Source organism: Myxocyprinus asiaticus, chromosome 18, assembly GCF_019703515.2.
Source record: "Myxocyprinus asiaticus isolate MX2 ecotype Aquarium Trade chromosome 18, UBuf_Myxa_2, whole genome shotgun sequence".
NCBI lineage: Eukaryota > Metazoa > Chordata > Actinopteri > Cypriniformes > Catostomidae > Myxocyprinus > Myxocyprinus asiaticus.
Genome location: NC_059361.1, coordinates 33,397,608 through 33,417,629, shown reverse-complemented (window position 1 = coordinate 33,417,629; position 20,022 = coordinate 33,397,608). Strand labels below are relative to the sequence as shown.

Below are 20,022 nucleotides of genomic sequence, written 5' to 3'. Positions count from 1 at the left end.
TACCATGTTGGGTCACCAATATATGTCCATTGTAAAAATCTGGGTCCTGAAGCAAAACTAGTTTAGAACCTTTGATTTACATGAAGTAAAAATGTTACAGCAAATTAAAATGCAAAACTACCAAAGGGGAGATAATACTGGATCTAAACAAATGAGCAATACCCCAGAGAAATGCAATTGTAGTGATTTATTTGTACAATAGGAAGCAGACTGTGCAGTGCCTCAACTCAGCTCAAGGCAAACACGGGGGCAGTAAGTGCTCAGGACAAAAACCTCAAACGCTTATCCACTGTGTGCTACACTCAGAGGAAGCAGAAGAGAACTCGACCCAAAGAAAATAAGGAAACAAAAAATAGATCCCAGCTAATCAGTAATCACTAAAATGAGAAGCATGTTTAAACGCAGAAAACAGAACTTAAAGCAAATAAAACATACAGCATTAGGGATCAAAATTTGGCCCAGTGCTGGGGGATTCGAAGACTATAGCCACATTTGCTCGAAACTGATCAGAAAGATAGATGGTGTAACTTTAACCAAATGCCCAGACTATGACCCCCACACACCAGTAATACATTTACAACATTTTACATGGGAGTCAGATATGTGCATTGTTATAATTGACACAAAAAGGTGCCAGGACAATCCCTTCATTTTCAATTTCTTACAGCAACATTGACAAAAATATAATGGGGTGATTTAAAACTTAAACTTTCAAAACAGCTTCCCTTGTTGTAATACCATCATTAAGTCTGATAGTAAAATTAAGATATATAAAATAACAAAACTATAGCATATAGAAAAAGGTATTACAAAAGACAGGCCAGTCCTACAGAGATGGTGACAACTGATAATTCCAACAGCGAAACAGAGTTTGAGGGTCCAAATGGGCAACAGAAGGGTGAGTGAGGGAGTGGAAGGTTTAGAGTTGAAAGTCAGGTTTGGGTGGATGCAGTCTTGCCCCGATCACTGCCAGAGGGAGCAAAGTGAAACCCACGTGTGCCATCAGGTCCCCTAGGGAGCCGCACCACACCTGGGGGAAGACCGTCTGCATTCTGGATCTTTCTGCCGAGCATGGGACTTCCTACAGGGCTGCTCTCCTGACTTGCCACCTGTTTCCTACGCTGGACCCAGGGGCTGCCCGAGGGCGTCAGGCTGCTGTCTGAAGAATAGTCCGCCCAGCGCCGACCTGGTTCAGGACTCAATCTGCCCTCGCTAACCAAAGGAGACATGCCAGAGTGGTGTGTTTTGCGTTGGGTGCAGGGACTGGCCCGCGGGCTACTCCAGGGGCTTGAGCGCGGGGACACCACTGGACTAAGGTGGTTGGGACCTGCACTTGTGGGACTGAGCTTGTTGCAGGAGCGGGACTTGCGGGCCAACCGCGGGGATGTGGGATTGCTCTCCGTTTCCGAAGAGCTTGCGGCTGAGTCATCACCGTGATACTGCAACTCCCGAACACGACTGTTCAGCGAGCGACTCTTCCGCATGCCACTGACACCCTCCTCTCGCGGCCGGTCTTTCGAGACCTTTTTCTTGGGCGGTTTAGTGCCAATTAGAACGACTTTCAGCCCCAATGGGCCTCTACTGTCTCCTTCACCCCCGACCGCCTCATGGGCCTTTACTGCTGCCTCCACCTCTTCAAACTCAACAATGGCACACTCCTCCATGCCCAGCTGTGAATACCGGCCACCGAGTTTCTTCAGGTCAGCTGGCAAATCTTTGCCAGGCTTCAAAACCCGTACTGAGGCAATTGGGCCATAGTTTCCAAACGCCTTCAGTAGAAGCTCCATTAGATGCTCCTGCTGAGTCGGTCCCGCTCCGCTGCCTCCATTCCCCTCGCCGCCAAGTGCAATGCCCAGTTCCGGCCAGCGCTTCAATTCACTGAGCAGCAGCATGCGACTTGGCAAAGACTCGCTGGCAAACACGGGTACTGTTGACCTGCGACGCACTTTACGGCCCTCATCATTCAGTTCCAGCAGGTTTGAGTGCCGCAAGGCATATGCTGTGGTTCTCCAGTCCCGCGTCAAGTGCTTCACCTGTGGGAGAGACAGAAACCATTTAACCTTCAGGTTTGACAATCAACCCCATTAAAACAAACTGTATTGCTTCAGAAGACATTGATTCAAAAACTTGAGTCGTATGGATCACTTTTATGAAGACTTTATGTTCTTACCGCAGCTTGTAAGTTTTGGACCCCACTGACTTGCATCGTATGAACAAAAGTAGCAGAGGAAAGTTATTCGAGTTTGAGACTGGATGAGGGCAAGTAGATGATAATTTTGTGTGAACTACTCCTTTAAGACATGCAAATACAGTATTTAAAACTCAGTAAAGAAAAATAAATGTTTATGGACTTAGTCATTATAAAACTGAACTCTAATCAAACCAGACTAGCCACTTCAAGTAAAAAGCAAAGCCGTGTCATAAGCAAAGCCATGCCACTGCTAGTCACTATATTAAAGGGATAGTTCACTCAAAAGAAAATTGTCAATGCTTAACATTTTGTTCAACAAATGCTGCAGAACAAGATGTGAAAGCCTCCAAGTAATTTTAACCTCAGACCGTTTTACTCAATCCAAAAGTGCAAATCCACTGCTCACAACACATCAGTTGGATCAAAACACTGCTACAAAAACCTCATATATTTCGTGGTACACACACACACACACACACACACACACACACACACACACACACACACACACACACACACACACACACACACACACACACACCACCTGCCTAATATTGTGTAGGTCCCCCTCGTGCCACCAAAACCTCTCATCAACAAGGCATTTCTGTCCACGGAACTGCCCCTCACTGGATGTTTTTTTATTTTGGCACCATTCGGAGTAAATTCTAGAGACTGTTGTGTGTGAAAATCCCAGGAGATCAGCAGTTACAAAAATACTCAAACCAGCCCATCTGGCACCAACAATCAAGCCACGGTCATGATCACTGAGATCAAATTTTCCCATTCTGATGGTTGATGTGAACATTAACTGAAGCTCCTGACCTGTATCTGCGTGATTTTATGCACTGTACTGCTGCCACACGATTGGCCAATTAGATAAATCACATGGACGATTGTTGGTGCCAGACGGGCTGTTTTGAGTATTTTTGTAACTGCTGATCTCCTGGGATTTCACACAACAGTCTCTAGAATTTACTCCGAAAGGTGCCAAAAACAAAAAAACATCCAGTGAGCGGCAGTTCTGTGAATGGAAACGCCTTGATGAGGTCAGAGAATGGCCAGACTGGTTCAAACTGAAAAAGTCTACGGTAACACGAATAACCGCTCTGTACAATTGTGGTAAGAACAGCATCTCAGAATGCTGAGATGCAGGCTGGCGCTGTTTTGGCCACCTGCTTAATATCATGTAGGTCCCCCTCGTGCTGCCAAAACAGCTCTGACCCGTCGAGGCATGGACTCCACAAGACCTCTGAAGGTGTCATGTGGTATCTGGCACCTAGACGTTAGCAGCAGATCCTTTAAGTCCTGCAAGTTGCGAGGTGGGGCCTCCATGGATCGGACTTGTTGGTCCAACACATTCCATAGATGCTCAATCGGATTGAGATCAAGATCTGGGGAAATTGGAGGCCAAGTCAACACTTTGAACTCTTTGTAATGTTCCTCAAACCATTCCTGAACCATTTTTGCAGTGTGGCAGGGCGCATTATCCCGCTGAAAGAGGCCACTGTTATTAGGAATACCATTGCCATAAAAAAGGGTGTAATATGCCGGCCTGCCTTCCCATGGTGCATCCTATTGCCACCTCTTCGCCAGATAAACGACACACACGCACCTGGCCATCCACATGATCTAAAAGAAAACGTGATTCATCAGACCAGGCCACCTTCCATTGCTCCATGGTCCAGTTCTGATTCTCACGTGCCCATTGTAGGCACTTTCAGCGATGGACAGGGGTCAGCATGGGCACTCTGACTGGTCAGCAGCTACGCAGCCCCATACGTAGCAAGCTGAGATGCACCGTGTGCTCTGACACCTAACTTGGCCAGCATTAAGTTTTTCAGCAATTTGTGCTACAGTAGCTCTTCTGTGGGATCGGACCAGATGGGCTAGCCTTCACTCCTCACGCACACCAAAGAGTCTTGGACGCCCATGACCCCGTTGCCGGTTCACCAGTTGTCCTTCCTTGGACCACTTTTGGTACTAACCACTGCATACCAGGAACACCCCACAAAACCTGCCATTTTGGAGATGCTCTGACCCAGTCATCTAGCCATCACAAATTGGCCCTTGTCAAAGTTGCTCAGATCATTACGCTTGCCCATTTTTCCTGCTTCCAACGCATGAAATTCATCTGACTGGTGCCTTTATAACTAGATGTTATTCACTTCACCTGTCAGTGGTTTTAATGTTGTGGCTGATCAGTGCGTGTGTGTGTGTTTGTACAATGGCGGACAAAAGTTCGGAATAATGTACAGATTTTGCTGTTTCAGAAGGAAATCGGTACTTTAATTCACCAAAGTGGCATTCAACTGATCACAAAGTATAGTCAGGACATTACTGATGTGAAAAACTGCACCATCACTATTTGAAAAAAGTCATTTATGATCAAATCTAGACAGGCCCCATTTCCAGCAGCCATCACTTCAACACTTTATCCTTGAGTAATCATGCTAAATTGCTAATTTGGTACTAGAAATCACTTGCCATTATATCAAAAAGCTGAAAGCTATTTGGTTCGTTAAATGAAGCTTAACATCGTCTGTTTTTGAGCTGCCACAGTATACAATAGACTGGCATGTCTTAAGGTCAATATTAGGTCAAAAATGGCAAAAAAGAAACGGCTTTCTCTAGAAACTCATCAATCATTGTTTTGAGGAATGAAGGCTATACAATGCTTGAAACTGACAAAACTGAAGACTTCATACAAAGGTGTACACTACATTCTTCAAAAGACAAAGGACAACTGGCTCTAACAGGGACAGAAAGAAATGTGGAAGGCCAGATGTACAACTAAACAAGAGGATAAGTACATCAAAAGACACTAGTTTGAGAAAGACTTCACATATCCTCAGCTGACAGCTTCATTGAATTCTACCCGCTCAACACCAGTTTCATGTACATCAGTAAAGAGAAGACTCAGGGGTGCAGGCCTTATGGGAAGAATTGCACAGAAAAACAAAAAGGTTAGAGTGGTCAAAGAATCTGTAGTTTAAGTAGTTCTGAATATTGTTTTCAAATTGTATTAGTAATTTTTCACATTATTAATGTCCTGATTATACATTATGATCAGTTGAATGCCACTTTGGTGAATAAAAGTACCAATTTCTTTAAGAGCAAAATCTGTACATTCAAACTTTTGGCTGCTAATAAATAAACACACAGTATAATACTACATAAAATATGGCAGTGTTCAAGAAGTTTGTTCAAGAGTAAACCTACATTACAGTACTGTAAGTGATTCTGGGTGAAAATCACTGTCAAAAAGAATTCAGTGACACGAACAAACTGTTTCATTGTACAGATAAATTTGCCTAAATGAAGGTACACACAAATGTAACCATAAAATGACTGAGATTTAGCTGAACTTGTTGTCCAGCATTGTTGTACCATGCACAAGAACAGTTACAGTAACCAAAAATACTGCTGAGCAAATATGCCTCGAGTGACTTGTGTGTGCTTTCTAAATGAGAACATGAGAAAAATTAACAGCATCTTGGTTGTGGCCAGATAAGCTTAAATGCCACATTGTAACAGATAGCAAGTTTTATGTTCCAGAATTATTTCAAACTGGACATTAAAGCATGAGTTTGATAGTAAGATACAGATGAAGGAACAGAAAGGACAGTGCGCGTCACTTACAGAGGACTTCGCCTTACCAACAGAACAAATTATCAAACTTTCCGATTTCAGCTAAATGCTTAGACTATAGTAAAGTGCAAAAACTGAAATATTTAGAATTTTAAATATTAGCTTAAGCTTAAATTAGCTTTAAATGATCATACTTATTAAATATTTTGAACAAAGATAGTGTTAACATTTCCCATTTAAAAAGGAGTACCAAAAAATAGTTGATAGCCTGTGGTCTGCTACTTGCTATTGCTAATCAGTGGCAGGAGACATTTATAATTATGGGGGAGGGACTTTCTAATTTTAGAGAGCAAATTTTATGGCATGAGATGAGTCATCAATATTTTTGGTCCATTTGCCTGGAAGAGAAAGACCAGAGTGAGTACATTTTGTAACAATTTACAGTAAGGTTCCCTTTGTTAACATTAGTTAACAACATAGTTAACATGAACGAACAATTAACTTTCAGCATTTACTTAATTTCATAATGTTAATTTCAAAAGTTGTATATGTTAACATTAGTTAATGCACCATGAACTAACAATGAACAATTGTATTTTTGTAAACTAACATTAACAAAGATTAGTAAATTCTGTGTTAAAAAAAAAAAAAAAAAAAAAAAAAAAAAAAAGTCCATTGTTAGTTCGCATTAACTGATGTTAACAAATAGAACCTTATTGTAAAGTGTCACCATAAATGTTTACATCTGAAATTTAGCCATAAAAATCTCATTTAGATTTCATGGGGTCTGTAAGAACTGATACATTGAGATTGTTACCTTTTTAAAGGAGGTGAGAAGCTTTACGCTGACGAAGCCGAGCTTATTGCGCCGAACATGTTTCAGCAGGAATGCGTCGTGCTCCAGGTTCTCATCAGACAGATAATATTCAATCTGTGCTACAAGTTTCTGGATGAGTTCTGGGTCAGGAGGTTGCCAGCTCTCCTCCTCGAGTTCTCCACCACTGGTACCAGCACCACTGAGAGAGAACACACACACACACACACACACACACACACACACACACACACACACACACACACACACACACACACACACACACACACACACACACACACACACACACACACACACACACACACACACACACACACACACACACACACACACACACACACACACGACTTCATTTGCAACTCAAATCAATTCAGCATCAGGTTGTAAAATGAGTGTTTGTCAGCATTAATGCTGCAGGGAGCCCATCCGTTTCTCTCATCCACCCTTAAATCTCAGATTCCCCCACAATTCAACGGACTGTGCAAAACATGAGCATCACAGCTTGCAACACCAACACACGCCACCTCTCCATGAGCAGAGCAGAAGCCAAGACCTCCATCTGACCGACACAAATGCTAGCTGAAAGCTCGGGGGGGGGGGGACCCTACTTGGTTTCTGTAGGAAAACAAATCCGTACCAGCTTAATCTTTATCTGCTAAATTGCCAAAGCCTCAATGAGATTTTGCTGCTTTCCTACCTGCCTGTTGGAAATAACCTTCAGAAATGAAAATTAAATTGATAACTCAATGCCTTCCAACCTCCTAAACCCTATAAAAATGTGCGTCTACTTGGACCGTACCGATCTGGCAGGCAAGTAGACTACTCCTAAAGAGACAGACATTAGGAGCAACACTTGAACAAGGCTGGGGAACCCTTCAGGCACAAAAAGTAGCCCAGCATAATCCACCCACCAGTGTTGGTGCACAATAGCAGAATCAGCGAGACTCATTAGAGCTTTATAACAATACAAGCACAACGCTCGTGGGCTGCAGCTTTACAACTAATCAAAGAGATGCAACTGAAGTCCATAATACTCAGTAGCTCATTCTGACAGTGAGTGGGAACACTGTTCAACAGGTCATCTGGGAGAAATTTGATGGTTTGTCAACAGTGCAAACAAGCCAGTGTGCATAGTCCAGTGCTCTCAGAACAGGTGTGGTCAGTGTCTGCTGCGGTCAGTCAGAGAGCGACAGACTAATATGATCTGAGACCACACTGAAAATCTCAATTCAAAATCTAACTGGGAAAAAAACTAATGATTTTGCACTATTTCTAGATCACTTAAGCAAATTAGTGACAGTGACCAATATTAAGGTAGTCTCAATCGACAGCATTTGTGGCATAATGTTGATTGACTCGTCCCTCTTTAAAAACAAACAACAACTTACAATAGAAGTGAATGGGGACAATCAGAAAATTCCTTCAGCTCCTTTTAAAAAACTGTCAGATTTCTTTTCTTCCATTGAAGCGCACAAGATGCTCTTTGAAACGTTCTCAAATCATGCTGTAAAACATGGATCATCAGGTTTTGAACAAACTTGTGCAGTCCAGCTTGTAAGAATAAGAAATTCTGAAATTCACTCAGACTGTTGTGCTGATAATTTGTAATGATTTTAAAAAATAATTTAATTAGAATTAAATTAGAATATCATAAAGTAAACAGAAGCTCTAAAATATCAATTCATTTGTAGCGAATAGTCTGTACAAATAAATCAGCATTATATTCCATTTATATATTAGTCAGCATAATATTTGCATTATTATTGGTATTGGTCATTTATGAACCTATTAAAAAAAAAAAAAAAAACTGCCCACAAAACCAAAAACGACCACAAGAATGGACTGTGCGAGATGACCCCAGTTTGAACTACTGGAGCAACAGGTCTGGTTCCATTCCTGCCTAAAGAGTTGCGCGTCAACCTGCGACAGGTGTCACTATACAAACAATTGATCACATTCACAATTAGAAGTAGATTCTTTGAAAGGGTCAAGCATTGTCAACACAACCATTTATAACCCTGGAAGTGCTCTTGCGTGCGTGTGTGCCTGCGTGTACGTGTGGCTTGTGTGGATGTGTAGGGGAGGGGAATCAATGACAAAAATCTTATTGAGAATTAAATAGGTAATATCACAATAAGTCTTTAAACCTGGATTTATCGTGTCTTCCGATCTCGTCTTCGCTACCGCTGCCCGTGTGGAGCTCGATGGCGTTTGATGAAACCTCCTCGTCAGGTTCCTCGTCCTCCGCCGCCTGGATCGCGACAGTGATGGTCACCGGAGCATTCATCTCGGGTAGGTGTTTGTCCGCGACCGCGTCCGGCGCGTCTGACAGCTGCTGCTGCTGCTGCTGCTCGGTGGTGGCGCTCATGGTCTCCGCCGTGAACGCGTCCTCTTCCGCAGCTCCGCTAGTCTCGGCGCTCGATGGGGAACCGAGAGCGACGCTGTAAGGCGGATACAAAGTTCCCAAGCGCTTGTGAAGAGCAAAGGGAGCCGTCAAGATGCGCTCCACAGCGGACCAGAGCGTCCAGAATCGGCGCCACGGAGAGTGTTCCGGTTCGGGGCTGTCAGAGGAGGAAGAGGGGACGGGTTTGGGTTCGTCTTGAACTGCTACTTCCTCATATGTAAGAGGCTTTGTGTGTTTGAATCGCGCTCGGGGATTGGGCCATGACGCCTCCCCAACCCACCAGCAAAACTGAAGCCAAGAGGGCGGCAGCAGGAACGCGACGCACCGCAGGAACGCGTTCAGCACGGCGGACATATCTTCACTTCTCTTTCTCATGACTCATTAGAGAGGCGGCGAGCGGCTCGTCAATACATTTATATTGGCAAACAATAATCGTTTCACGTGAGGGCAATTAATGACAGAACAACACAGCGATCAACCAACGCGTGAGACGCACTCTAGATGCGTAAATTGGATAATAGGATTTAGAGCAGCAGAGACGCGCGGATTTACTAATTGGGAAACAAACATCTCTTGTAAACAAATGAAGTTTTCTTATTTTATTTATTTAATATAAATAAAATGCAAACCTGTATAGCGTGCATTTTAACTCAGTTCCCACGTGTTTTCTTTATAAGGGGAATGATTGTGTAAACAAACATAGTCATATCATCTCTGTCTGTCTGTCTAAAGGCAAAAATGTCTAGAGTGCAAATGTATTTACATGTATCTTCACTCAGTTCAATGAGTTGTTAAGGTCAATGTATGACGTCATTTGTGTTCTGACTCATTCATTGCCTTGTGATTGATCTTCCGCCTGCAGGGCGCGTTCAGTTGTGAGTGATGTAATGCTGCTGCGAAAACGTCACAGTCGTGACCCGCATACAGATGATGATTAGAGCACCATTCACAAATACTGACACTGCAGTGTGGCCTGCACTAAACCAGCATCAGGATAATGTTGACATCTTTCTGTTCATCTCTACAGTACTTTCATTGGGAAACAATGGACTGTGCATTATGGAAAGCACTGTAATAAAGACTTAATGGAGCTGTTCGGGCATTGATCCATTCATAGATGTACGGCGAGTGTATAATTTACTTACTGCACAGATGCAGCTGTTTGTCTGGGCAGTAAATGTGTCTCTCATTATGTGGATTTGGTTCTGGTCTGTTTGAATAATAGGGAATCAATAGGTTTTTGCTGGTCTGTCCAATGGTTGAGAGGTGATCGTGTTTGAATGCTCCCTGCATTTGTAGATGGCGGAAAACACAGCATTATACCTCCTTCCCCCACTTCTCATTGAGCCAGAGTATTTATAGATACTAAACCCTAGGGAACTGCCTACGTAGGCCAGCATGAATTCATCCGTGATAGGAAAATACACAATGATTTTGTCATAATTCATTATAGAGTGTTTTATGTCTGTGGATACAGTTATTCTCCATAATACACAAAAGGGAATGTGCAAACGTTATTTGTGTGTATGTTTCAAAAATTGACAATCATCATCATCATCTTCCTTCTGCCTGCTCCCATTAGGGGTCGCCACAGCGGACCATTCCTGATCCGCATACTTGACTTGGCACAGTGGCTGGGGGACTCTCACTCACACCTACGGGGCAATTTTAGAGTCTGTTTCAAAAACTGACAATAATAAGCCTTAATTAATAATGGTTTGTATTAAATGCATTGCATGAGATGCTTTTGAATGTAATTAACCGTCAGAAGAGAGTACAGAACTCTCACGTCCACAAAGATAAACAGATGCAGAGAAAATCACACTCACACTGACCCCACATGCAACATCTCTGTCATATAGAACTCTCATGAAATCTGTCCACTACCTGACTGGTTATACACTGACTTGAATATAATGTTTTTAATTAATTGGAGATTGTGTTATGTTTAATGAAATGTTATGTGTTGCACAGGCAGATATTTATTAGTTTACCCACATTTAGACTCAGACTTGGTCCTAGAAGAAAGGCAGAAAATGATGACTAACCAGGACATAAATCTTTGCTTTGGTTGAAAATATTAATAAATCATTGTGATAAGATGAAATTATTCCAAATAAAAGTTTTTAGTAACATTTAGGGAAAAAAAAGAATGAGCTTGGTGGTTTGAAATGTAGGTTTCTGAGAAATATTTCACAAGACTAAGGAAGTAAAATGTTGCGTGTTAATATTAGAGTGTTTCTGTCAACCTTTTAGAGCAGAAATGGTGGGCAAAACCAGATGGTGTGAAAAGAGTTAATGAGCAGGTGTTTGAATTTATTAAAAACATTCTGAACACTGCATTAAGTGCTGTGTGGACTGTGGGTGATTTTATACTGGATTGTTCACATATTTCTGATACCAAATGATTTGTATATTATTATTTTTATATAATATAACTACAAAAACATTTCCTGTATAGTATATACCTTACAAAAAGTATTGTGGTGGTACCATGATATAAATGATGGCATAGTATACTGAATAATTATCATATTCAAATAGGGTACAACAAGGCTAAAAGCACACCTTAAAGACAAATGTGCTTTTTTTGGGGTCCCAAAGTGTATCAAGATTAAAAAAAAACAACAAAAAAAAAAAACATTTCTTATAAATATATATATATATATATATATATACAGGGTTGGGAGGGTGTGAAATGTATTCCACTACAGATTACAGAATACATGCTGTAAAATGTAATTTGTAACGTATTCCGTTAGATTACTCAAGGTCAGTAACGTATTCTAAATACTTTGGATTACTTCTTCAGCACTGGTAGATTTTTTCACTTGTTTTTACTATAAAAACTCTGCCAGTACAGTAAGACAAAATACACATGTTAAAAATACATTCTCTGAAAAACCTAAATATCTTATGCAGTGTTGTTTCTAAAACAAGATCAATCAAAATGATCTTGTTTTAATGATTTTTAGATATTTTTACAGGAAAACAATACAAAAATTATCATCAAGAATATGATTTTTGCCCTAATATCAAAGGTCTTACTAGAAAAAAAGAAATTATGATCCAACGTGAATTTTCTTGATAAAAAAATATGATCGTGTCTGGTAACGTGCATGTAAAATGGTTAGAAATAGCATTTTATCTTAGCGTAAAGCTGATAATTTACACAAGGTTTATTTCTATTTCTTCTGCTCCAAACTTACTTCAAACTTACTTCTCTGTCTGCTCGTATGAATGTAACACATCATAAGAAAGTGTTTCACTGCTGTTCAAATGCACTTTGGATCGCATCATTTATATGTATAAATGTTTTCCATCTGAAAGGACTAAATATTAAATGAAACAAATGACAATAAAATGCAAAGTAATCTCTTCAGTAATCAAAATACTTTTTGAATGTAACTGTATTCTAATTACCAATTATTTAAATTGTAACTGTAGTGGAAAACAGTTACTTATATTTTGTATTTTAAATACGTAATCCCGTTACATGTATTCCGTTACTCCCCAACTCTGTGTGTGTATATATATATATATGGCTCATTCTATAATTGGGAGTATATTTCATGTCAACAAAAAGGTACAAAAACAAAGTGCTTTCTCAATAAAACAACTATTGGTTTAGGTTAATATGTTTATTCAGTATAACATATCTACTAGTTGCAAAGCTTAAGCATTAAACACCTTTTTGATATTATAAAGGAAAGGATGTTTTCCCTAGTGAGTTTTTCAACTATGTTATGGAAAAACTGCATGCCATTACAGATACTGATTAAATGTTACACCTTAAGTAACACACATAATTAAGAGTTATTTTGTCTATTCTGCCACATGTGCAGTAATTCTTTTAAAATAATTTTAAGAATTGTATGTTTTTGCAGATATTCATGTGAAAATAAAATAAAATGTAGGTAGAATTCAGAGATGTTATGCAAAACTCTAACCTTTGTGGATGTAAAATATACCTTGAAGAATATTAGAAGCAGCATTCTTGTTATTTGTTCATGTAAAAAAACAAAAAACAGCTGTAACATATTTGATAGTGAAAGTAAAATTGTTGAAAAAGCAATATCCTGCATTTTTCACAAAATACAATGTCATCATTTACATAAGAAGAAGGGCATACCTACATACCCCCAGTAGGATCACGTCAACAACATCCCTGGAGGGTAACATATTTGCTGGTAACATTGTTGACAAGTCCCCCATTTTGACTCATAATTTCAATGGTAGGTCTTGCCTGGCCAACCACATGTCATTTTCTTGATCAGGTTAACCTCAAATTTGAATATATATTTTAGTTAAAATCATAAAAATATTGCAAACCATAACAATGTACCCAACATAGCTGACGGTCAATTAATATACTCCTTGACAATAAGCTATTGTAGTTAAAATATTGAAAAAAATTTAAAGACACTTGCCATGTGTTCAAAATGTCTGCCACAGAGGAAAATGACGTCACATGATGTTAGTCACATGGTTTTGGAATACAACTTTTTTTGTTGTTGGGGGGTGTTTGTTTAGTAACATTGTTGACATAACTTTTGTGGACATGAGTAAAATAAGATATTTTCTTTATTAAAATATCAAACTCAAACTTTAGAATCCAAAAATAAATAAAATGTAGATAATGTTGACATTAAAAAATTGTATTCATTATTTTTAAACACGCACTTCAAAAACGGACAATGCAAAAACTGTCAGTTAAGAAACATCATGGCAATTTCAAGCAAAATAAAACATGGGGTGTGATATTATAACATGCTTTCATGGATAAAATGGGATATTTCTGAAAAAAAAAAAAAAAAATGGTTAGAAAATATAAAATCATCAACAATGGACATTGAATGTACCCTAAATTTTTAGAATGAGATATATATCTATATAATGCAGAACCTGTTAGGGGTTCTAAATATGAAGCGATAGAACCCCTTTGGGTTCTATATGGAACCTTGTCTTCTAAGAGTGTGTAGTTTTTGTTGCTGTTTAGTGTTTTGGGAGAAAATAAAATCAGAAGTGCCTTTTACCCTGCTGAACCCTACCTTATTCACGGTACTCCAGGTTTCGCCAAGTTTTACCATAATAATAACACATGTTTTCATTTACACGTTTAAATGAATTATTCTACACTCTAGGAATATTTTAATGTCTTCAATATTTTTAACCGGATAATATATGTGGTAGGACCGGACACGCCCGTAACTATTTACATGCCGTGGCTGGTTGCTAAGGACGCGAAGTGACGCGTGCTGTCCTTGTGAAATATTCGCGAAAATTTGATTTTTTATATATTTAATAAGCCGCTTGTGACGTGTTTCAACCAGTATAGTAAACTCTAAACTCACAGCAGCAAGGACAAGGCTAATGGTAGTGAACTCTGAAAGAAATAAAACGCATATCAGCGTTTGTATTTGAACATTATTGTGCTGTAATTGAGTGATTATTCGAGCTGAAATGCGTTCAAATAAACAACAAAACAGTGATAATGCAACGGGAAGATTTCTGCCTCCTTCGGTAAGAGTTTTACAGCTCTTGACAGTACTTTTTGGAGGCCATTTGAATGATTAGTGCTGTTACCCTGTCATGCAATTTATGATAGGCTGGAAATCAATATTACTTACAACATATTGATAAGTGAAGGAGGATGATATTACAAAAACAGAAATGCTGATCTTACAAATAAACTTAATCATGAAATCTGTCATTGGAGAAATGATAAAGAAGATTAAAAACAATTACGATAGCACAGTAGGTTTAATGTAGGAAATGTTTGGAAATGCCACTACCATTGTGGATGTGAAGATGATTTGATGAATCACAGCTCAGATCTGCCAAACTCAGCAGCTGCTGCAGATCGTACACATTCAGCAGATGGACACAAACTACACAACAAAGACAACAGTAATTCACATGTGACTTATCAGTGATTAAACTGTTATTCTGCACTTAAAAAGGTACCATGATATTACCATGTTTATGGACATATCATGGTGATGGTATTCTTTGAAGTACCTTGGAGTACCGTGTTCCCATGTTTCAGTACTATGGTAATACGATCATATACCATGGTACCGCCAAAGCCTTCAGCTTGCTCACAGGGGTTCTAAATACAATTATTATATAATTATTTAATTTCAATACACATTTTACAATCATATTTAATCAAACTACACAATGATTCTGTTAATTCATGATTTCCTATAAAGCTGCTTTTAAACAATGTGTATTGTTAAAAGCACTATACAAATAAAAATGACTTGACTTGAAATGACTAGTAAGGGTCTGTCTGTCTCTCTCTCCCTGCAGATGAACAGCTATAAACAGCATCTAGCAGCAGTGAAATCATTTCTGCCGGACAGACTCACACAGAGACCAGTGAGTATGAGCTCTGTAGCACCCACCAGTGTTTCATTCACAAATATGTATGAAATGACCTCTCAAATCTCAACAAACCTGTCAAGAACATGTCCAAGTGATATTTTACCTCAAATTTAAATGAAAGTAAATAAATAAGAATTCATATTTTACATAAATATATATACAGTATATATGCCCCACTTTTAAATGTGCCATGGTGGTAACATTTTTGTTTTGTTTTTTGGAAATGTACCATGGTAATTCCATGGGATTTTTTGAAAAACCTTGGAGTACCATGTTAATACCATGTACATGAATATGATAATCATTCAGTACCATTTTATATGAAATTATCATGATTTTACCATCTAATACCATCACTTCACCATGGTACCGCCGCAGTATTATTTGAAAGGGAGGTGAACATGTTCTTCTTCAAAAGTAAAAATCCGTTTAATAATGTCATTTCATTTCTTTGTCAGTTTGATTTGAGGTTTTCAAAAGAACTGAAAAAAGCTCTGTATGTGGACTCTACGAAACCAAACCCATCCAGAACTGGTACAAAGCACTCTACACTCTAAACACAGTGAACACAGATAGATAGACAGATTCAGTCATAATATTATATTCATCCTGATAGCATCTCATTTAATTAGCTGTAGAGAGAGCAGAGTACTTTATAGCCATATGACTAAACATGTCAAGGTCAAATTTCACCTGAAATCAAAAGAAATAATTTAGAAATAATATTTCGTTTAACGAAAATGAAGCATACTTTTAAAATGAAGCCTAAATGAAGCCTTAAGTGATATATTATTAACTGCAATTTTTGTCAAACATCATTGTATTTTCTTTACGCTGATTTTAAATCATTGTTACATATTTTGTTCTATACATTTTACTGTAATACAAAATGACTGTATTACAGTAATGAGACTCAAATAAGAATCACCTTTGAAAATACTTAAAATTACAAAATAGCTCAAGAGTAAAATGTCAGAACACATTAGAGTAATGGGAATTTGGGGGGAAATGTGCTTGATTGTCATGAAAATAATTTTACAATGCAAAAAGTCATAATGGTCCTAAAATAGGCTTCATTTTCTTTATGCAAAATATAATTTCTCTTTTTTTCTTTTGATTTTGAGGTAATAAATGACCTGAACATTATAATGTGATTTAGCCATATACATGCTGCCAAGTGCAATTAAATGCTTCTGCATCTCTTATTGTGTATATAAAAATGCACAACAATAAAATTAATGTGTCTGTATTTTCTCTGTGTTTCATGTCTTCTCAGACAGTCACGTGAATAAGGGAGTCAGGCGGCTCCGTGCTCCTGTACTGTCTTGCGAGAGTAAGTTAGTGAGGCAGGAGCTCTGTCTCTTTCCTCTTCCTGTAGCACTTCCTGTTGGGATGGTGGGGGATCTGGGGCACCAGGCGTACAGAGTGAAGCCCCGCAGGGCCACTGGCAGCGCAAGGGCCACATACTCACAGAGTAATGCCACATTCACTCATATGCATGGTGAGAGATGTTTCACACAGATTTTTATTTGTTCCAGAGAAAATGGCACCTCTAAAACAGGCGAGAGAATGTTGGATCACATTCAAATAATATTCAGTAACATTCAGGATAATTTTCTGTTTTAGTTAGAAAACATTCAATATAATTATTGTTAGTTCTGTGACCCTAGCATCTAATTCTTGTATAATATTTATGCTTGCAGTTTTCATATTAATTGATTACACTGACTACACTAAATGACTACACTGACTATTTTTACTTTTGAAAGTTCATTTGTCAGGACTATTGAAGTGAACTGAAAAAAAGCTAAAAGATTATTTAAAAAGGTGAAAAATGTAAAAGAAATGGTGACCAGTTAGATTTATTGTACTTTCCCCTTTTACATGCATATACATTTTAAACTAAAAACCTGATGTTGAAAAAATAGTTTATGTCAGTGTTATTTGTCAACTATCCAAATGGGTGTTCTGCAGAAATTGATTTTAACTCATTATAACGTCCCATTTTAAGGTGTCACAAGAAGTCTGCGTGAAAATTCTGCTCCAAGTTTTCCCTCCACATTCAGCTTCAGAGACGACATTGCCTCCAGCCCAGAGAGATTAGATCTGGACCGGTAAAACATCCATTTGACCTTTAAAAGTGAACAATTTTATGTTGAATTCTTTTTCAAATTCGGATTGGAACTGAAACACAGGAGAGCAGACAAATTAAAGAGAATTTATTTTAGCTTGAGGGAACATATGAAATGTCCCTCTTTGCTCTGCGGTACACAACTCTACCAGTAGGTGGGAGGAAAGTCTTTGATGAGGGCATTCAACAGAAATCTTCTACCAGAGTATTTTGCTGCTTGCAGTGTAACTTGTGCAAGTCCATACTTTCTAGTTATGAATACATGGATTAGTTAATTGCCAGTTGATTATGATGAGTTGAGCTGTAATATCTCCTGCAGGCATGGTTTGATGGAGCTCCCTGATCTGAAAGGAGGTGATAAACTGCGTCTGCTCAACCTGCAACACAACCTCATCTCACACCTGCACGACCTGCCTCACCTGACACGCCTTGTGTTCCTCGATCTCTATGACAACCGCGTGATTGACATGTCTGGCATCGCTTCCCTTACCTTTCTGCGTGTGCTGCTACTCGGAAAGAACAGGTGTGTGTCTGCGTGTGCACCTCTGTGTGTGTGTGTGTGTGTGTCATGTGTTTTGGATGCAGTTATGTCTAATCCAACAGGAATGCTTTTAAAATCAACAGCACTCCCATTAAACTGTCAGCAAGTGATATAAAAACTAAAAATGTGTTCATGTTTGCGTTGAATAAATCTCACATTGTGTTTGAAAACCAGTGAAACAGAAGGCAATTTCATGCCTTAATGGGTGAATCGCTCGAAAACATTTCCAGGTCATATATTTTAAAATTAAGAAATTATATTTTGTATAAAGAAAATTTAATTCACTACTAAAGATACTGTTATGATATATACTTGTACTTTACTATTGTACTTAACAGTTTAAATTATACATATATATTTTCTGCATTACAGTAATGAGAATTTGAGCATACAGTAAAAGCACTTAATTGTCAAAAAAAAAATTGGGATACAATGCAAAAAATCTTAATGGTCCTAAAAATTGGCAAAATATAATTCATTACTAATTTCTTTCGATTTTGGGGTGAAAAATGACACCCAAATTTTTTGTGAGATTCAACCTAACATTCACCAAAATAAAAATCATTTACTCACCCTCATGCCATCCCAGATGTGTATGACTTTCTTTCTTCTGCAGAACACAAATGAAGATTTTTAGAAGAATATTTCAGCTCTGTTGCTCCATAAAATGCAAGTGAATGGTGAACGGGGCCTCATGTATAAATGTTACCTAAGCACAAAAATGTTGCATACGCCACTTCTCAAGCTCTCGATGGGATTTATAAAAAGTAAACTTGATGTTTAAATGCGCACTCCGCCATGCAAGCTGTACCCCTCTTTTACTGCTGTGTGTGAATTGCCAACTCCAGCTGGACAAGTAATGAACTGAACAGACTGATTATAAACTCTGCTTTTCATTAAATACACAGCATTTAGAATAAAAAAGTATGTAGTTAAGCACTTGAATCAAGACAAATCGAAACAAAATGAATCTAGTTATCCAGCTAATATTAGGCTATATTAATTTTATGTAACTAATTGAAAAGGCATTCAAATATAAGCTGTAATAAGGAAATATTGGTATTGGATGCACAGCCAGTCAAATAAAAATCAAAAGGTAAACTTGCACATTTTATTTTTAAAAAAAGCTCTTTTTAGTAATCCAATGATGTCAGACAATAGTTTAACAATGCACACATCATTTTATAATCTTTGTTTTGTTTCCAGTATTAAATATTTAACTTCTCTATAAAACACCCTTATAACTATTTAAAACATTGTCTGAGAAGCAACATTGCATAGATTTATGCTTGCAACAATAAAAAAATTGTCCAGGGATAAGATATATTCTTTGAAAACAAGTTAATATCTTAAGAATGTTTCTCGGGTTAACAGATCTTGTTTAAAAAGTCTAGATATTTTACTCTAAAACAAGACAAAGATTAAGAAATGATTTTTAGCACCAGTATATAACTTATGGGCACTTTAGGCATTAACAGTATGTATTATCTCCCGTACTCATAGGTTCTCGTACCGTTAAACTGGGTTATCATGTGTCTGGATGGCGATATGCATATGGTAATTGTATGTAAGGGAGGTTACGCATAGTAAAAACAGGTGTTGTACACTCTATATATGGTTATTTTGGGGAGGAGACGGGGTGGGGAATAAATCACATGCCTGTATGAACAATCTTCCGATAGCTGGGATTTTTAAAGTGAACTTTGCGCAGGTTCTGGCGTTCGTACGGTTTTATAAATCTGAAAACTTTTGTGCGTACGCAAAATCTGACTTTTGTGCGTACGCGCACTTTTAGGATGAAATCTACGCAGAGTTTTATACATGAGGCCCCAGATCTTTCAACCTCCAAAAAGCACATAAAGGCAGCATAAAAGTAATACATACGACTCCAGTGGTTTAATCCATTTCTTCTGAAGAGATACGATAGGTGTGGGTGAGAAAC

General features: G+C 38.5%; 2 protein-coding genes across 4 annotated transcripts in view; one reads left to right on the top strand and one right to left on the bottom strand.

The window, feature by feature from the left end:
• Positions 1–172: 172 nt before the first annotated feature.
• LOC127455798 (la-related protein 6-like) lies at positions 173–12,985 on the bottom strand. Of its 3 annotated transcripts, XM_051723934.1 has the most exons (4): positions 12,969–12,985; positions 8,762–10,673; positions 6,597–6,795; positions 173–2,033 (listed from the first exon to the last, which is right to left on the bottom strand). In XM_051723934.1, exons 2-4 carry the CDS (start codon positions 9,391–9,393, stop codon positions 933–935), a joined length of 1,932 nt encoding a protein of 643 aa, XP_051579894.1. In that variant the 5' UTR covers positions 9,394–10,673; positions 12,969–12,985; the 3' UTR covers positions 173–932. The 3 variants fall into 3 exon arrangements, with proteins under 3 accessions (XP_051579894.1, XP_051579893.1, XP_051579895.1); XM_051723933.1 differs by lacking the exon at positions 12,969–12,985 and having other exon boundaries at positions 8,762–11,329; XM_051723935.1 differs by lacking the exons at positions 6,597–6,795; positions 8,762–10,673; positions 12,969–12,985 and adding an exon at positions 2,171–2,828.
• Positions 12,986–14,444: 1,459 nt separating this feature from the next.
• The window catches only part of LOC127455797 (leucine-rich repeat-containing protein 49-like), a 45,680-nt gene continuing 40,102 nt past the window's right edge, over positions 14,445–20,022 (top strand). The window contains exons 1-6 of the mRNA XM_051723932.1: positions 14,445–14,541; positions 15,334–15,402; positions 15,867–15,942; positions 16,685–16,909; positions 17,420–17,522; positions 17,859–18,062. Of these exons, the coding sequence (XP_051579892.1) occupies positions 14,482–14,541; positions 15,334–15,402; positions 15,867–15,942; positions 16,685–16,909; positions 17,420–17,522; positions 17,859–18,062 (737 nt within the window). The 5' untranslated portion in view covers positions 14,445–14,481. The remainder of the gene's footprint in view (positions 14,542–15,333; positions 15,403–15,866; positions 15,943–16,684; positions 16,910–17,419; positions 17,523–17,858; positions 18,063–20,022) is intronic.

Excerpts from the sequence above, each read along its gene's own strand:
- LOC127455798 (XM_051723934.1), bottom strand. The coding sequence starts at position 9,393 with ATGAGAAAGAGAAGTGAAGATATGTCCGCCGTGCTGAACGCGTTCCTG. Across the intron at positions 6,796-8,761 it reads GGAAGACACGATAAATCCAG|TGGTGCTGGTACCAGTGGTG; the intron begins GTTTAAAGACTT and ends GTTCTCTCTCAG. Across the intron at positions 2,034-6,596 it reads TTCTCACCTCCTTTAAAAAG|GTGAAGCACTTGACGCGGGA; the intron begins GTAACAATCTCA and ends TCTCTCCCACAG.